Raw genomic sequence first — 19,364 nt, 5'->3', positions numbered from 1 at the left:
CCATTTGAGGGTATTTTAAAATTGTCTCTGCTATCTTCTCACTATTGGCCCTGAGTCTTCAAGAAAGGAAAGGGACAGAGAAAGAGAGGGAAGAAGGGAGGCCTACCATGCCCCTCTTGCTTTCCCCTCTCACCCATCAGGATGCCCCTGTCTCACCCACTAAGACTACTATCCCCAAGAGCATCAGGAATTTTCTGAGTACCAGACCTAGTACTCTGTAGGCAGGGCTGCCCTAACTACCGGGCACTTTGGGACCAATTAGAAAAGAATTGTTCCATTGTTCCTCGGGGTGGATGCTGTCCCTGGGAGAGTGCATGGCTTGGTAAGCAGGCTGGACTTCAGCAACCCACACTCTTTTTTTTTTTTTTTTGCACAGTGCACAACCTGGACAATCATACATGGCAGTCTTGACTGTTGGCCTCCTCATTTTCCTTCATATTCTGGCCATGCTTAACCCTGATGGCCAGTCCTCTTCCTCTCGAGAAACCCCACTCTTCTGCTTCCCACTGGTGCTTTGCAGTCTTCCCTGCTGCAAAGGGAAGTCTTTGCAAAGACTTTGAAGTCTTCCTCTGCTTTTTTCTCAGCACCCTGATTTTAAGAGGGGACCAAGATTCTGCCTGGGCTGTTCTGACTCTGGTTCCAGAGAGGCCACCAAGCTCTGCTCTATGCTGTGCCTCCACTGGCCACCTGACTGAAGTACGAGCACCCAAGCCTGGCTTGGCCACTGGCACCCATCATTCCCCCCATGTTGGCCTCCCTGTACTGTCCTCATTCCTCAGTCAACCAGACTGAACACCTTGTCTTCCCCTCCTGTTCTCCCCCCATACCTAGTCCTGGTCATTCCTCTTTTCCTAGTCCCACCCTTTCTTTCTGTTCCAACCGCCACCCCAAGGGCCCTCACCCCTTCCAGTCTGGACCTGGGCAGCCGTTCCTCGCTATCATCCCCCAGCAGCTTCCTAATCTTCCTCACACCTCCTTCCAGATTACACTCCACTCTGCACTTGTCACTCCTCTGCTCAAACCTTCCACGACTCCCCGTTGCCTACAGGGAAAGAAGCCCACACTTTCAACCTGCCTTCAGCGTCCTCCACCATATGTCCCTGACATTCTTCTCCAGCCTCGCTGCTGCACCGAACCCAGGGAGAGGGTTTCGGAGCTAACTTTTGGCAGTGCTTTTCCACAGCTGAGCTCTTGGGAAGGCTTCTAGGGAGGAGACGCAGGGGGTGGGTGCTGGGGTGATGGGAGTTCTGCCCTTGTCACAGTCCCCACTGCCAATGCCCCATCCCAAGCCTTTTAATGGCCACCAGCAATCTGACAGCTGCCCTTCTCCCTGGGCAGCCTGGATTAGAGTTCAGCCAGACTGAAACATGGATAGCAGGTCTTGGGGGTGGTGGTGGTTGAAGGATAAAGAGAACTGGGGAGACTTTCACAGCCTGGGAGTCTCTCAGGTGAGGAGGCAGGCTTGGCTTTTAGGGAATTTAGCAGGACTGTAGAGGGCAGCCTGTTTGCAGGTAGACTTAATTGCAGTACTCCCTTAGGTCTGTGCAACATTTTAGTGGATCACTCACTTTCTGAGGGAGACTCAAGACTCACTATCATTTACCCCACTGAGAAAGTAGGAAGCTGAGGTTCATGCAGGTGAGGTGACTTGGTCAAGGTCACGAATACAAAATGTGTGCATCAAAAGCAGGACAGGAGTTTTGGGTGTTGGGGAGTGGGCCTTCCACGCCAGCCCACCTGCTGGCCCCAAGTTGGACCCAGGCTTTCTGCACAGCAGAAATCTCCCTTGGCATCCGATGAGGAGTTAACCGGGGCTCTCAGCAGGGAGCCCTGGGGCAGGGGTGCATCTCACCCTGCTTCACTCCTGGCCCAAACTGGCACCACCACCTGGGAAGGGCAGCCAGCCAGCCATGTGCCAGCGTTACTTTAAAAATAAACCAGGGAAGAACATGACTTAAAAATAACCTGGGGGACTTGTGAGGAGCTAATTACTATTGCAGCCCCCTGGCAGAGCTTTGAGGAGCATGCTTGAGCCCCATGGTTCTATGTGTTGGGTCCCTTCTACTCATCCTTTCCAGGCAGGGGCCAGGTACCAGGCCCTCCCAGAGCAGCTGGGGGGCAGACAGGGCCTCAGAATCCCGAGGGTAGGAGCTGGAGGTGGCTCTGGGCTTCCTGGGCAGCCTCCCTCATCTCGACCTGGATGGGGAGGCGGTAGAGGGAGGGGAGCACCCAGGCTGGACAGAGAGCTCCAACGAGAGTCCTGGGCCCCACCCGTGTCTTCCCACTGAAACCAGACTGGCTCCAAAAGGGACTCTGAGGTTCCTGACACCCCTGCTTCATCTCTGCAGGTGATGGTGGCAGCCAGGGGGCTGTTTTTGCCAATTACATCTCCCGATTGAGGACTCTCGAACCCCACTAACCACTGAACCAGTCCCCCAAGAAGAATTTAGAGACCCATCTCTGCCCACTGGGGTAAGACTGAATGGCCCTCCTGGCTGGCCCCTCCTGGCTACTCCCATAGGCATTCTGGCCTGTGAACTCGCATCTCTGGATCTTCAGTGCCGAGAGGGGCTTGGTCTGCAGCCCAATCAGGCTGAAAGAGCCCCCAGGCTCTTTCCCCAATGGCGGTCAGGAAAGCAGGAGCCCTGCTCCCATCCCGCAAGGCTCCCATTAACTCTTGCAGATCCCCCCCACTGTTGGCACATCCTGAAGCGACAGGGAGGAGGGGACACTGGGCCTAGCAGAGGCTGAAGCTGAGGACAGTTGTGTGGGATCAAAGAGAAAAAGCAGAGCTTTCCCGGCGGAGGGAGGCAGAAGCCAAGATTGCTGGAAGCTGACAGAAGTGATCAAAGGACAAGGATGGATGGGAGGGGAGGTGGGAAGGAGCAACAGGGGAGAGTCAGGCAGAGAGGCAGTTGGAGGTGGGGGCTACTGCACGATGGGCTGGGGCTTTGAGGTCAGACAGGCCTGGACTCAGGTCCCTGGCTGGGTGCCCTGAGCCAATAATCTGGCTGGACCTTGGGTCTCATTTGCATAATGGACATAATGATGACTACCTCATGGGCCTCTGCAGGAGCTTTGTAAAGCATTTATGAAAAGGTCTAAAAATGGGGAGCTGGGATATTGTTTGTTCTCTCCCTGCTTCTCCTGGAATTAGGCCCCTCTGTTCCAGCTCAGGTTGGTCAGATACAATGGATGCCCCTACCGCTCTTTCCTCCCCACATTCCAGGAACAAGCTGTTGAATGTTACACCATGTTTTCACAGTCAGTGTCCCCAGTGGTCGCCGCATGGTCAAACACACTGGTTGTCTCTGTGGTCTTTTGACTTGATCGCCCAGCAGTAGTGGGCTCAGCTGACAATTCTCTCTCTCCTGAAACAAGGCCTCCTGGTCCTGGGACCCTACACTCCCCAGGATCCCTCCAGTGTCCTGGCAGGTCCCTTTCCTTGCTTTACCCCCCAGTGCTGGAGGAAGGGTCTGTGCTGGGCTCTTCTCTCTCATTCTTCCTTCTCCTCAGTTGATCTCATCAAGCTGCCTGACTCTAAATATTATTTCCATCTGATAAGACCTAAATTTATATCTCAGCTTTGACCTCTTCCTTGAGCTGGTAGACTTGTCTAACTGCTGTCATGGATTTGTAATAAGCATCTCAAAATTAACCTCTGTGTCTAAAACAAGAAGTCTGGAATTTCATCTCTTTAACAAACATTTGCTCTCTGGATTTTATTTCCAATCTCAGTAAATGCTCAGTAAAAGGTAACTTCACTCAGTTGCTCGGGTCAAAGACTACCATTGATTATTCCCTTCCCCCCACTCCCATAGCCCTCTGGCTCCCTCCTTCCCGGCAGTGCGTACATCCTATCCATCAACAGGTCAGGCCAACTCTGTCTTGAAAACACATCCTCCATCCACCTCTCTCTGCAGTCTCCTCAGTCTCCACCTGAGTCCTACCCACCACCATTCTGTCTTTTTTAAGTTACTCAACTGCAGCCTGGCTGGTCTCCCAGCTTCCCTCTTATATTACAGCCAGCTGACCTCCAGCAGCCAGATGGAACTGGTAAAAAATTTAAGTCATATCCCACCACAACCCCACTTACAACTTTCCAGTGACACTTAAGAGTAAAATCCAATTCTTGACCATGGCTTCCAGGGCCCTGCGGGATCCAGCCCTTCCCAGGCCTCCATCTCTTTGTTCAATGTGCTGCAGCCACATGGCCCTTAATGCTCCTGTTCCTTAAACATACTAAACTCTGTAAGGCTTCCCCAGATGGTCCATCCCTCCTTTCCATCATCTTTACCCCATTCTCCTGTTTTTCTGACTCCTGGCACTTGTCACCATTGAGGTGACATTTTTTGTGATCACATAGTTTAGTTTATCAACTATCTGCTTCCTCTGAAATGTAGGCACCATGAGGACCAGGGTTGAGTCCCTGGGGCCTGGAGTGGTACCCAATACATGGAAGATGCTCTGAAAAAGAAAGAGAATGGAGGAATGACTGTGAGAGTGCCAAGGGAGAAGAAAGAGTCAGGAGGGCTGGGTTGGAGGACTGGCTCTGATATTGAACTGCTGGTAGCTGGGGCAGAACTCTCCCCCTGTACCCTGCTCTGGTCTCAGTCTTCTCATCTGGAAGAGAGAAGGGCTGTGCTGAATTTATGATTTTCAAAGAATCCAAGGGACCCCAGGAATTGTGGTAATGCCATCTACTGCCAAGCTGAGCCCTTATGGGGCGTGAGCTTGCTGGCATCAGCACCCTGACCTGACCCCATTCCAGCCAAAGGCTGGGGAAGGTGCTTGTTGGCCTGTGTATGCTCTATAACAGGTCATTGTGTAATGTTCCATGGATATTTTAAGATAGCAAACCATTGTGAGGACCCATGGGGCTCACCCTAGCCGCTCAGAGATCTAACAGGTCGAGGTGGGGTGTGGAAGGATGGTCTGTGAGCAAGATCTTAGCTTCTAGGACCCTGGAAGCCTCTGAGCTAGCTGAGGGCCTGGCCTGTAGGACTAGCTCAGGTCCAGGGGCAACCTGACAGGAAAGACTGTCTCAGCCTCTCTCCTGGCTACCCTCCTGCCCGAGAGTTCTGGCTGAGGTCAGCCTGCTCTCAGCATCATTGCTCCCTCCTGCATCCCATCCCTGACTACTGTGGGAGCTGCCAGCTGTTAGCAGGCCCCCCCTTTCTGGGTGGGAGGCTCCTGCATTCCAGCTGTCCCAGGGGCTGGGGCAGTGGACTTGCTCTGCTGATAAGCAAGGCTGCAGCCACAGTCAGAAATGCTCTTTCCAGAAAGGGGTGACTTGGAGGTCCTGTACAAAGCTCTGTTCTTGGGAATGGACCCAGAGGAAGTCCCTCCAGGGCTCAGCCATCACGAGGTGAAGTGGGGACAAGAGCATAATCCTGGGTAGTGAGCATCTCAGGAGGGGCTGGAAGTGCAGGCTGGAGTAGGTCCTGGCTGAACTGGAGTAGAGACAACCCAAGGATAAGGGCTCGGACACCACCAGCCTAGTCCCTTGCAAACAAGGCCAGGGTAGGATGTGACTTGCTGTGTGTCTCACAGCCAGGTAGGAACAGAGCAACAGTGGAAGGGTCTGTGTCCCCCACTTTCCTTAGCACAGCTCTGCAATGTCATCAGTCACAGCTCCAAGAAATGAAATGTAGCCCACCTCCATGAATTCAGTGGATGATCCTAAGGGGCAGAGAGGGGGCATCAAGTCTTCTTTAGTGCCTGGGGAAGACGAGTGCTTAGGACTCTGGGGCACAGAGCTGGGCACAGCACCCGAGGGAAGGGGGGCTGCCACTAAGTTTGGGTCCAGGTTTTTCTTTCTCTGGCTCTGCCAGGAGGTGGACCCCAGAGGGGTCTTTCTCTGTCTGACTCTCCTGGTAGAAAATCGATGATGTAGGGTCATGCTGAAGATGGGCTCACCCTGGCTCAGCCAGGTCAAATGGTATCTGTTCCCAGGTGGAAGATGCTCACAGAGCTGAGGGGGCTTTTCTGGGCTGACCCCTTTCCCTAGGGTCATTTGAGAGCTAAGCCACGGAGGAGCCACCTCCTGTCCCAGGACTCGCGCTGAGACCCCCTCAGTCCCCTTCTTCTCTGGGGGGTGGGGGTGGTGGAACACGTCCTTCTCCTTGGGCCATCCACTGACTCACAGTATCACTGCCACCTGGCTCACCCCAGGAACTCCAAAGATTGTGAAGTCCAAACATTCTTCCTCAGCCGCCCCTTGACTGTTTCTCAAGTACCAAGGAACTCCAGAAAGAAAATGCTAGCTGTGGCTGGCAAGTGGCCCAGTCTTCCGAGTACAGAATGCTGATTCAAATAAGCTCTCTTCTCTCTCATGCTTCCCAAACCTGGCTTCAGATTCCCCTCACCAGGGAAGTTTTTAAAAGTACCAGCCTCCTGGGCTTAGCTTAGGCCTAATGATTTCTCTCCTGGGGGCAGGGCCTGGACGCCCAGTGCTCTGACTCTAAACAACTACTTTTCCGGGTTCAGGCTTTCAACTCAGCTCACATGGTCCATCTTCCTTGCCCTCCCTCTGCAAACAGGGGGGAGTAAGTGGATTGCTCAAGTTACCCCCAACCAGGCCTCTGGCTCACTCACTGGCTATTCTTAAGAATCACCACTCAATGCTCATCTCTAATATCAGGTTTCCATCCTGTTCAATGCACAGAACTAAGACCACTCCGTGAGGCCTGGGGTTGCTGTCTCTGGGCTGTTTCATCAGGGCCTGACAGTTTGGGTCTCTGGAGAGAGCCCCCAGACAGTCCTGTGGCCAGAGGGCTGGAATGCGCTTCTCTGGATGTTTCTCGGATGGTTATTTCTGCACTGGAGCTGTGGTCAGGAGAGGCCCTGCACATTCCTGAAGAGGGACACTGAGTCCGTGCCAAGCCATGGAGCCTCGAGCAGAGATGAAGGGGTCCAGGAACAGGGCCCCGGGGTGGTCTCTGCAGAAAATGTCCACACAGCCGTGGGTGACAGTATTATCTCCTTCAGCTCAGTGCTGTTTCCTGAACACTATCCATAAGCCTGGGTTTGTCCTAGGCTCCAGAGTGGACTTTTGCCCCAGAAGAGGAAGCGTGGAGAGGGGAGGAAGTAAAAGCACTTCATGGGGACTGGCTGAGGTCTGCTGGGTGACCAGGGCTGAAGTCAGACAATCAGGATTCAGGTTTCCATTACCCTCTGGTTCAATTAGTTCAATTGAGGTGACCCCCTGGTTCAACTGGCATGATGGAGGTACCGGGTGGTTCAATTAGGGTCATGGGGCATCCCATCCTGATCCCTGGTCAGGATCCAGGGGGAGAACACAGGCTGGGGTCTGTCACTTCTCTCCTCCAGTGCCTGTCAAATCAAGTTCATCTACAAGAGTCCAGAACTCAGCCCCCTCTAAAGCTGCTTCCCTACACCTTCCCCAGGGCACCCTTATGATTCCAGCCTGTCTCATGCTTCTCCCTTACCCTGGAAATCTCTCACTGACAATCTGCACCTACTAGAGTTCTCATTCTTTATTCAAGCCTTCTTCAAGTACTACCTGCTCCAGGAAGCCTTCTCAGGTTCTTATTCTGAGTCTCTCCACTAGGATTTGAGCTTCTATGGTGGCTCAGTGATAAAAAAATCTGCCTGCCAAGGCAGGAGATACAGGTTTGATCCCTGGACCAAGAAGATCCCCATATATAACCATTCAGCTTGTGGTTTCAGAATTCTATTGGACCAAGTGATCCTTGGGGAAGGACCTGGATCTAGTTTTCTATTCTCTTGTGCTGTGTACTTAGTCGCTCAGTCATGTCTGACTCTTTGTGAGCCCATGGACTGTAGCCGGCCAGGCTCCTTGGTCCACGGAATTCTCCAGGCAAGAATATTGGAGTGGGTAGCCATTCCCTTCTCTAGGGGATCTTTCCTGACCCAGGGATCAAACCCAGGTCTCCTGCATTGCAGGTGGATTATTTACTGTCTGAACCACCAGGGAAGCCCTTCTATTCTCTTGGTGCCTGGTATAGTGTCTGATAGAAGATCTCAGGAGATCTCAACAATTTTTAGTAAACTAAAAATGAAGTTTGGTAAACCTAAAATGAAGGCTAAAGTCAGTGCTGTTTGGAAGGTGACCCAGAGGGTGTGGGAGTCCCTAGGACATGATGAGTCCCACTTTGGGTTCTCTAAGTCTCCAGGCTGCCCCTTTGAAGATCAAGAATCAAAGAATCTCAGAGTTGGAAAGAACCTTAAAAGTCCCTAATTGCAGCTCCCAGAGTGATAAATGGGGGGTATATGATGATCTTTCTGATGAGTCAGTTTGGCTAAGGTTCTGAGCTTTTCAATCAAGTACTGACCCAGAGGTTGCTCTGAAGGCATTTTGTAGATGTGATTAAAGTCCATAATCAGTTGACTTACGGGAGATTATCCTAGATTACTGGGTGGATCTGAATCAATCAGTTGAGATTCCATAAAAGGTGAGCCAAGACTCTCCTGGAGAAGAAGAAACTCAGCCTGTGAACAGTAGCTTCAGCCCAAGTTGGATGGAGTTCCAGTTTGTCCTTCCAATGTCCTGCTCTATGGATTTCGCTCGCCTAGCCCGCCACTACCACTGTGTAATCCAGTTCCTTGCAATCCATCTCTTAATATATAATCCTTGTTGCTTGTGTTTCTCTTACTGATCCCTGATGCTACAGGTGACCCTGAAGCTGCTTCTGGGGTGAATCATAGCCCTGCCCCAGCCTCAGAGGAGAGTCTACCAGCTCTGAGACCATTGACTCTGACATTCCAGGATCAGATTCCTAAGGATTTTTCCAGCCCTACACAACCTTGTTCTTAAAACCACAGTCCTTAACTCATGTCTATCCTCAGAAGTCAGGTCTCCAGGTTATTTAGATCCTTGCTGCTCAAAGCATAGACTGTGGGTCAAGAGCATCAGCAGTCCTCTGGGGGCCTTGTTAGAACTGTAGACTCTCAGCCCCACTCCAGACCTATTGGTTCAGAATCTGCATTTAAACAAGGTCAACCCAGTTATCAAAGAAGACCATTGGGGAAGTATTAACCTAGATAATTCTGAATTGCTGAGCGAACCTTCTCCAGTTCCCCCTGGGGAACAGTTGTTCTGTACAGATGGGGAGACTGAGGCCCACCAGGGTCATGCCTGTGTCTCCAAAGAATAGGAGGGTAGCAGGGAGAGAGAGAGGGGGAGAGAAGAATTTGTCTAAAGAGAGAGAAAGAACTTAGTTTCTAGCTCCCAGGCCAGGCTCCTGCCTTGTATTCCCTGCATCCACACGCTCTCCTCACGAAGGCATCCTTGTGTGTCACTGGAGGAGGTGGGAGTGGGAAGCAGGGGTGGTAAGGAGCCACTCTGGTGAAGGGGAAGCTCAGGATGTTGGCCCTACTTGGTAGGAATCCCAGTGGGGCACAGGCCAGCTCTGGAAATGGGACAGTGAAGATGTGCCTGCAGCAGTATCAGTGTGGGGTGGCTCCAGGTGAAGGGCAGGTCTCCTGAGCCACCTGGGAGCTGCCTGAGTATGGGCAGTTTCTGGACAATGGGGAAGTGTGGACAGACTGGGAGTCGGCCACATCAGCTGGGCCAGTGGCAGCCACAAAAGGCATTTGTCATGCACTGAGGACCAGAGGCTATCAGGGGAGTCAGCAGGGGGGCCCCAGGCAAGCAGGACAGGGCGGTTCGCAGCCTGCTTTGTTCTCTGTGAGCCCGGGAGAGGGGAAGAGGGGGTGAACAACATGGAAAGAGGTGTCAGGAAACAGGGCTCCCTTCTCCTCCAATCAGAAGTTTAGTTTCCACACTGTTAAAATGAGAGAGCTAACATTCTGATTTCTCTCTGGGCTAAATGCTGAGTCCTGAGGTTGTGATATCCTGAAGCTGAGGTCACAGCTAAATGTCCTGCGTTTCCCTGGTACCCATCCTCCACCATTTGTGAGGTTCATACAGAGAGGAGGGCAGAGGCTCCGCGGGGAGCAGGCGGCTGCACAATTCCATGAAAAGATAGAGCCCTGGTTGTGAAAGTACTGTTACTGTCATTTTATATTTGTACGATCCTGGGCCAATTTTTGAACCTCTCCAAGCTTTCCTTGACCATAATAGAAGGATAAGGCTTGTCCTAACAGGGTAGTTGTGGGGATGTAGGTGGTGAGAAGCGCCTTGGAGAGTGCCTGACATATTACAGACACAGGTCAGTTCCCTGCATCCAGGCGGGGATGGAGGCGGAGGGACGGAGTGCCCATTCTGGGTCTCTGCTGAGGTTTGCCTAAACCCATCACCATCTCAGTCAGAGCTGGGGTCTCTTCCCTGGCTGCTGGCTGACAGCAGGGAAATCGTTTTTACATTTTTTTTTTTATTACAAAATCAACTCACAGATTTACCGTTTGTGCTGCCAGCTGAAAGCTGTTTATGGTGGTGGTTTGCACTACATTCATCTGTGCTTGTTTATGTTTTCTTTGAAAATACTTATTGTGTGTGTCCTGTCCACACTATGGCCAGGCATGTGTCTTCTATTTCTGCCCCATTCTTGCCCGCACGCCCTCCATATCTCCGGCCTCCAATCAGGATGTGTGGGAACTGGACTGCAGACAGGAGGCATGATGGCCAGAAGGACCTCTGATCAAATATATGCACTTTGTGGATGAAGAAACTGATGGTCAGAGAGGAACAGCAGCTGAGCTCAGTGGAACTGAAACTTTTGTCTCCTTGTTCCAGTCTACGATGGGGTCTCCTCCTCACTCTCCCTGACTGGTTTGCTGCGGAGTCTGTCTGCTCATAGAAAGGAGCATGGTCGCTGAGCCTGGATATCAGGCAGACTCCAGGCATGAGCAAGGACCTGGGAAGCTGGGATGGGGGAGTGGGATTAGGAGGATGAAGGGAAGGATGTGGCAGCCTCTGGTCCCCAGTCCCACTGTCTCCACTTATTAGGAAGGAGTCAGGTAGCTGCCGTCCGTCATAGTAATCCTTGGGAAACAGAGCAGCTCCCTTCTGTAGTAAAAGGGATAATACACGAGCAATAATATTAACTCTTATAACTGTAGATACTATTTATTAAGTATATACTCTGTATCAGGCACTTCCTTTACATTAGCCCATTTAATCCTAATAGGCAGATATTATTCTCCTATTTTGTAAATGACAAAACAAGTTCAGAGAGACCAAGCAACTTATCCAAAGTCACGCAGCTAGTAGCAGAGGGTGGAGGTGGTAAGTGGAGATGGGGGTTGAGAGATGAACCCAGGCACCCAGGCTTCTAAGACAGCACCCATGTTCCTACACCACCACCCCTAGGAAAGGCTGTGCAGTCAAAGCAGAGAGGTGGTCCATGGGCAGGGAGGACGGACGTACTGACTGAGAGTGGACAGCAGAACTGTTTCAGGCTGAGCTAGCCCTCCATCCCCATGGTAAGTCAAGAGAGGTAGGGAATAGCCGAGTGAGAAGCAGACAGAATGATGCAGGGGCTCATGAGGAAAACAGGCTGGGGTGATACAGATATCTTTAGTCTGGGCGTCCAAAGGGTTGTATCTGCAACTTGCCATGTGAATTTGGGCAAGTCACTCACCTCTGTGGGTGTTTGGATGACTGCTAATGTCTCCTTTCTCATTTTTATTGAGGACTCTGGGATTTTGGAGGGTGGTAGGTCACTTCTGTATTTTCTTTCTTCTTGGAAAGATGTAAGAAGTACAGGTTCCCCCATGAGCTCCCTGCTTGAATTCACAATCTAAGGATTCCCAGGCCATGTGGTGAGCCTTGGGAGCCTGTGTCCTGCTGAGAACAGGCTGGAAGCTGGGGAGAAAGGAGAACAGGTTTTCCATTCCACCTTCACTAGCTAATCAATCACCTGGTCTCTTGTTGTCTTAGAGCCACAAGGACTCTAGGGACCTGCAGTGGGAGAATGGGTGCCTGTGAGCCCATGGCAGCCTCCAGGAGGGCTTGTGCACACAACTGTGGCACGTGGTCTGGGTTGGTAAGGGATCCGGGCGCCAGGGAGCAAAGGCTGGCTGTAGCATACTGGAGAAAGAGGCCCTCTCCTTCTGGGGAGATTTTGCCAGGGGGAAGAGACAAATCTTGGCTACTTAGCATCCCCAAGATACAAGGTCTGGGTTGGGTTCTTGAAACAGAGGAAAAATTGGCAAAAAATCCAAGGGCATGGGAATCAGATAGGCTCCACTACATTCATACATTCAAGTCACAAGGCCATGGTGAGTCACTGACACTCAGAGCCTTAGGCTCCTTTGCTGAGAAATGGGGATAATAATGCTCATTCTGAAGGGCTGGTGAAAGAATTGAAAGAGGGACTGCAAATGAAATGCATGTGTGTTAGTCGCTCAGTCGTGTCCGACTCTTTGTGACCCCATGGGCTGCAGCCTGCCAGGCTCCTCTGTCCATGGGATTTCCCAGGCAAGAATACTGGAGTGGGTTGCCATTTCCTTCTCCAATGAAATGTATATAGCTTGCCAAAAGAGGAGTTATTAAGTGGTGGCTGCCATTGTTAATGTTGCTGTTGCTGCTGTTAATAATGATAAATAAATAAATAAAGAGGCAGCGTGAGGCTTCCCAGATGGTGCTAGCAGTAAAAGAACCCGTCTGCCAATCCAGGAGACACAAGGGACATGGGTTTGATCCACGGGTGGGGAAGATCCCCCTGGAGGAGGGCGTGGCAACCCACTCTGGTGTTCTTATTTGGAGAATCCCATAGACAGGGGAGCCTGGTGGGCTACAGTCCATAGGGTCCCAAAGAGTTAGACACAACTGAAGCTTGCCAAAGAGTAGTTAATAAGTGATGGCTGCCATTACTATTGTTGCTGTTGCTGCTGCTGCTGTAAATTATAATAATATTAATAAAGAAGCAGTCTGCGCAAGTGGGAGGAGTGTGGGCCTGGAAGTCAGTTTTGGCTACCCCACTCCCATCGCCTCTTTGGTTTCTTCTCACTAAGAAAAGGGGGTGGCACCAGCTGATCTCAAGGTCCCTTCCTGCTCTGACAGCCTCTGGGCTATGAATAGATGAGGCTGGGGCCCTGGAGGAGTCTAATGACTCAACAACTAGAGAGGTTAAGCTTTCCCAGAGAAGTGTTTCCGTTTGCATTTGATGAACTTAGGGCCCAACAAAGGAAGGGTTTCCTGTCTGGGAGACTAGGGATGAAGGAGCTGGAGGAATCCTTGCAGTCAGTGGAGACTGTGACTAACCAGGTGAATGACTAACTCAGACCCTGCTGACCTTCAACCAATCAGGGCTGCTCATGACCACCCTACGAGCTGGCATCACTAAGCACATCTTGGCCATGCCAGTCCCAGCTGGCTCTGGGTTTCATGGCATATGGAGGCAGAGGAAGCAGCCAAGAAACTGGCAGGGGAAGGAACACTGGGCTTCGAGTCAGAAGTCCCAGCTTCTTGCTCTAACTCCGCTGCTCACCAGCTGCATGACTTTGGAGGAGTCCTTTCCTCTTCCTGAGCCTCCATGCCTTCATCTGCACAAGGTATCTAACCGTACCTGACCTGGCAACTTCCCTGAGCTATGAAGGCTGAGACTTAAGAGATGAGATGAAAGCACATTGTGAACACTAAGACAATGAATGAATGGGAAATTTTGTCATCATTCTATCCCAGTAGGATTCCTGGTCCCCCAGGAGACCTATTTTTGTCCCCAAAGCGGTCAAGTGGACACAGACTGCTGCCTTTGGGTTTTGAGTCAAGATCAGTCTAATGTAGGGCCCTTTCCAACCATCCAGTCACAGCCCAGAGAGAATTTTCTTAGACCTGAGCCCATATGGACAGCTTCCAGCCAGGTAGCATAGACAGAGTGAGAGGTGACAAAAAGCCAGGAATGGTTGGGTGGGGCAGAGTGGGCAGTGCCAGTCTGGGGTCCCCACAGAATTAGGGTGGTGCTTTGATGCTCTCTCCTCTTGCCAAGCACCTTATAAATAAATAATCACCACAACCACACTGTCTGCCTCTGCCCCCAGCTTTTAGCATCTTTCTTGGTGAGGACTACAAGCACTTTGGGGAATGGCAGGAATGGGAGAGGAGGAAGGATGACGCCCTCTCATGTCTGCACACCTTAAACCCATCAATAGCGTTCTGTGAGTGCTCCTGTGTATTACTGGGTACTGCTCCGGCACTAGGAGCAAAGAGATGGGAACCACAGGGCCCTACCAACATGGAGGTTAATTACATCTCCTGTGGTTAAAGAGACGAAATACTCCTCCTGAAATGTAAATAGCCATGCAAAGCAGCCTACATTATGTCACTCAGGTCTTCCTGACAGCAAGTCCTGCAGTCGTCCAGAGCAGTGGCCTGGGATGGCCTGGAAGACTTCAAGGAGGAAGTGAGGTTTCAACTGGACCTAGAGGGTTAGCTTAGACAAGATAAATAGAAGACAGAGAAAAAGTCAAACCATACAGGCACACTTAGGTATTCTCAGGGGACAGTTGGGCTGCAGTGAAGAGATCATGTCAGTAAGAAGTGAGAAATTAAGTTGGACATAGAAATTGGAGCCAGCCATGAGGTTCTTAAAATTTGGGATAAGAAGCATGGGATTATGGATTGCAGGGGAAGCAAGGGGCCATTGAGGGCTTCTGAGAAGGGAATCAGTATGGTCAGAGATGTGCTTTGGGGAAATTCTTTCTGGTAGCATTATCTTGGTGAGCTTGCCCTGAGGGAGAATGAGGCTGGAGGTAAGGAGGTCAGTGGGAAGTTACTGTGGGGCTGGGGACCAGGGTACTGAGAAAGACGGAGGCCTACACCAAGGGTGAGATATGTGGAGAAAGAAGGGGGTGGTTTAAGGATGTTCAATGCTCCTGAAACCCTGGCAGGTGACCGGGAGGTGGGAGAGGGGAAGAAACTCCAAACCAAACCCAGTCTGGTCCTTCGCAGGAAAGCAGGCTTCTCTTTGGGCAGACCGGAGTCTGACCAACCTGCCCTACATTCCCAGCATCAGTAGGACACAGGAGTGCCCCGACTTGGGCCACATCCACTCCTGGGGTCCTTTCCTTCATCTTCCAGAAACCATGTAGCATAGTTCCCTGTGGTCTCCAGACAGCAGCGGAATCTCAGGGCAATCCTGCAGTGGACAAACTGCAGGCACAGCGTCCAGTACTGCTTTTTACCCCTCTCCACTCCTGTTGACTCCCAGGAAAACACTGCCATCTTGTTACGGGCTATGCCAAATGGCAATGAGCCCCTGGGAGCTCAGCCAAGGTTAGGAGGGGGACCAGGGAGAGAAGCAGGAATGGGAAAGACAGAGGAAACAGCTCCTGGAAGCATCCCAATGAGCTCTGGGGGAAGGTGGACTGGGAGGAGCCCTTGAGATCATTTCAGCCAACCCCTCATTGTCTGGAGGTGAACTTGAGACTCAGGCTGGGGAAGGGACCTGCCCAAGGTCATACAGTGGGAAAAGTGATAGAGCTGAGCTGGAATTGTAGTCTTGGGGGTGGACACGGTGTTCATTCCTGTTTGAACACTTGAACAGCACATCAAGGGCCTCACTGGGGAGTCTTTCCTGGATATCTGCTTGTGTGCTTGTGTGTGTACCTGTGTGTGCACCTGTGCCTATATTGTGAGAGAGCCTGAGTGTGTGTGGCCTCTTACACCATGGTCTGCCCTGGCTGGAAGAAGGGAACTGGGGCCATTCCTATGAGGTGACTGTTTTCCTGGGACAGCAGTAAAGAAGGCAGACAGGGCTGGATCTGGCTTCCAGCACCAGTTCTGCTGCCCTAAGAAAATTAAAGGCACTGGCTGGCAGAGCCTAAACTCCTGGAGCTGGGCACACACACGAGTGGACACACACACACACACACACACACACACACACACACACACATCCCAAGCAGTACTCATAGCCACAGTTATGGAGTATTTCAGACACCCGAGTGGCCCGCTGTGCCTCGGAGTGCCAAGTACCTGCACCCACACATCTCCCTAGAGCCCCAGCCGGTGTGGACACACTGGGGTCCGAGAGCCCATGTGCAGAAACACGGTGGAACCCAGCGCTCCCCGCCACTCACACTCGGCGCCCTGCTCCAGGGCCCGACCCGGCCACACCCCTCCTCCTCAGCCTCCGCTGGCCGTTCCTGCCCCTCTCACACACTTCAGAGTCCCCTGGGGCCCTCTAGCAGCCTGGCAGGGACAAGTTAGGGCTGGCGCTGCCGGAGAGTCAAGTCCGGAGCCAGGATTCGACGCCTCCCCCGAGTCCTGTCCCCGCGGAGCAGACACTCCAGGCTGAACTCGGGTTTCTGAGAGCGCGGGGTTCTGCGCGTAGACCCTCTCCGGGGGGAATCCCCCAGCCCCAGTCGGCCCCGGACTACCCCAGAACCTGGCGTCCAGCCTCCTGGTCCCCGCCCCGCGCCCGGCGAGTAGTTACCGATGGTGGTGATGACGGTGATGGCGAAGTAGAAGGAGCCGGCGAAGCGCCACTGCACGCCGGCCTTGTGCGGCTTGAGGCGCAGCACGACGCGCTCGAGCTCCTCGTAGCCGCCCTGGCTGAGGTTGTAGCGCGCTCGCAGCTCTTGCTGCCGCAGCTCCAGCCGCTGCCGCTCGATCATCTCCGGCTCCGACTCGAGCGCGTCGAAGACCGCGGCGCCCACCAGCAGGTAGGTGAAGGTGCACACGATGAGCGCCAGCGTGCGCACGTTCTGCCGCTTCATCGTCCCACCCGGGCCGCCGCCGGCCCCCCGGCGCCCCCGGCCCGCGCCCCGGCCCCGGCCGCCGCTGCTGCTGCCTCGGAGGCGGCCTGGGGCATGGCTGCGCTCGCCGCTCCGCGCGCCGGGCACCCACTCCGCGCGCCCCGGGGCCGCCGCCGCCAACGCCGCCGCTGCCGCCGCGGAGCTGTCCCTTCAGCACCACCCACCGCCCTCCAACGCCCGGCCCCGCTCCCGCCCCCCGCCCCCCGCCCCCCGCCCGCAGGCCGCCTCCTCCCGCCAGCCCTCCCGCCCAGCCAAATAAGGACTGGGGAGACGCGCCGAGGGAGGGAGGAGGGGGGCGGGCGGAGGGGGAGGGGAGGGGAGGGGGAGCGAGCGGGAGAGCCGCGGAGAGACCGGGCAGGACAGAGAGAGCGCGCGGGCGAGAGGGAGGAGACCCAGAGAAAGAGAAGTAGACAGACAAACGCATATAACTACAGAGGAAGAGAGAGGAAAAAGAGGCGGAGGGGGGTGTGACGGACAAGGAGATAAAACCAGAGGGAGACGCATAGACACAGAAAAAGAGGAGGCAGGCAGAAAAATACAGAGTGAGAGAGGTACAGAGGGAAAGATGGAAACGGAAAGAGCGGCAAATGGGAGACAGAGAGACCTGGACAGCTGGAGATAAACTGATGCCACAGAAAAGGAAAAGTAAGGGCAGGGGGAAGGAACCGGGTAGATCAAGCCCCTACTCCACCCCAGTCCCATCCCTCCACCAAAGTCACAACAGGGAATAGCTGGACTGGACCCTGGGCCTTGCGGTGCTGCCCTCCACTATGTGGATGAGGAAACGGAGACCAGAGAGGTCCAGTGACGTGCGAGGGCACACGGTGAGTTGGCGTCAGCACTTGGACTCAGCCAAGCTTTCCCGCCTCCCAGGCCACAGGTCCTCCCCTGTGCCAAGCTGCTGGCTGTCTTAGAAACAGGAGGGCACAGCTGTGGACCAGGGCACGCATGGGCCAACACTCAAGGGAAAGCCCTGCTCTCGTGAAATGTGTCCCTTCCCGGGTCAGCACAGTGCCTGGAACTGGATGAGGAAGCACAGGCTGGTAGCCTGGGACAGTGGCACCCAGTCCCAGGTGCCCTGTTCCACTCCCCAGGCGCCGTCAGGGACAGGCTTGACATCTCAGGCCTCTGTCCTGCACCAGCTGACCAGGCTGGGCTCGGGCTGGGCTGCCAGGGATGGCACTGGACACCACCATGGGGCATCCCCACAGAACTGGGATCTAGCTGGAGTAGAACAGGCGGGGGGCCCAGAGTAGAAGGCTCCCTGACCACCTGGAGGAGGAGCCGGGAGACCTCCTCCTATGCCTTGGATTCTTCATCTGTCAACATGGTGCAGTGGCGGTGAGGAGCGCAAGCTGTGGGACCCAGGCGAGGCGTCACTGCCCCTCTCAGAGTCTCGCTTCCTTATCTCCTCGATGAGGTGTCACAGCAGATGATCCCAAGCCTGCTTAGCTCCAGACAACTCCAGACTTGGATGGGCTGAGTGAGCAGAATGATTGGAATGTGAATTCCGCTGCCAAGGAGGGTCAAAAAGGACCCTGGCATAGGCCACGAGGAGAGACATGGGAGAGGCCCCAGGGCCCCTGACTGAGGGTAGGCTCAGGAGGCAGCCAGCCAGAAGCAGGAGTACCATCAACCCACATCCTGGGCTGACTGTCACTGTGGGTCACTATACTGCTTCTCCCAGGAGGGCCACCAACCTATCCCTTCCTTCCTCCATTCATTCAACAAGTATGTATCAAGCATCTGCTGTGTATCAGATGAAGCTTGTTACATTCACTATCTCTAGTCTTTACCACAATCCTGAAAGGAAAGAATAGTTATGTCCATTTTATAGATGAGGAAACTGAGGCCAAAGGCAGTGCAGAGAATCTCCCAAGGGCATACAGCTGGGAAGAGCCTTCTTTCTACCTCCCAAGCCCATGTTCTTCTCCATAACTCTTCGAGCCTCATTGCTTTCCCCCATTGTAAATGGGATAGCTACTTATACTAGCTCTTGAACAGATTGTTGTAAGGGATCAAAGAGGCTGGCATGCATGCATATCAGACAGTATGAGGCTGTATAACTTCTCCCCTAAGACTCGGGTCTCTGACCAGAGCCTGGTAGGAGGGCCCTATTGACTGGACTTTGTCCCCTCCTCCTCCCCTCAAAGTTCTTTGGGTTGTGTCAGGTTCTTTGATCTGCCACAAACTTTCTGGTCCTGACCCTTTGGCCCTGAACTCAGCCTATTGCAGATTTTCCCTCTTGGCATCTTCTGGCTCTTTGGAAGAAAAGCACTGCCTTTCCTGGCTTCCCAGGGGTGGAGGCATAAGTTAGGTTCTACCTAACTAACCACCCCAGAAGCCAGTTCCCCCTAAGCCAGTCTGGAGGAGCAAATGGTTCACCAGGTCTGGTTTTCAGTGTGAAAGGCTAGGTGTCCAGGGTCTGTTCACCTCTGGCTGCCAGGCCAGACTGCTGTGCAGATGAAAGGTGATGTTATGGGGAAAGAGCTTTGGAAAAGAGAAAAAGCTCTCTTTAGGGGCAAGGCATTTATTATTAATTATGATGAAGCTTGTTCTCATAGTACTTCAGAACCGGAAAGACCTTTAGAGATCATCTAGCCCAACCTTCTCACGTTACAGATGAGGAAACTGAGGTCATGTAGTGAGTATAGGGTCCAGGACTCCTGTGCCATGGCTGGGGTTTTTCCCGCTATCCCCCATTATGCTTGAGATAG

At 53.1% G+C, this 19,364-nt stretch overlaps 1 protein-coding gene across 1 annotated transcript in view; it reads right to left on the bottom strand.

Moving 5' to 3' along the window:
- Nucleotides 1–16,608, bottom strand: part of KCNK3 (potassium two pore domain channel subfamily K member 3) — a 36,537-nt gene extending 19,929 nt beyond the window's left edge. Inside the window, exon 1 of the mRNA XM_081592818.1 lies at nucleotides 16,326–16,608. Within this exon, the coding sequence (XP_081448944.1) occupies nucleotides 16,326–16,608 (283 nt within the window). The remainder of the gene's footprint in view (nucleotides 1–16,325) is intronic.
- Between the last annotated feature and the right edge of the window lie 2,756 nt (nucleotides 16,609–19,364).

Source organism: Giraffa tippelskirchi, chromosome 4 (genome assembly GCF_054371585.1).
Source record: "Giraffa tippelskirchi isolate mGirTip1 chromosome 4, T2T-mGirTip1v1.2.pri, whole genome shotgun sequence".
NCBI lineage: Eukaryota > Metazoa > Chordata > Mammalia > Artiodactyla > Giraffidae > Giraffa > Giraffa tippelskirchi.
This window is presented reverse-complemented; position numbering and strand designations above follow the sequence as displayed.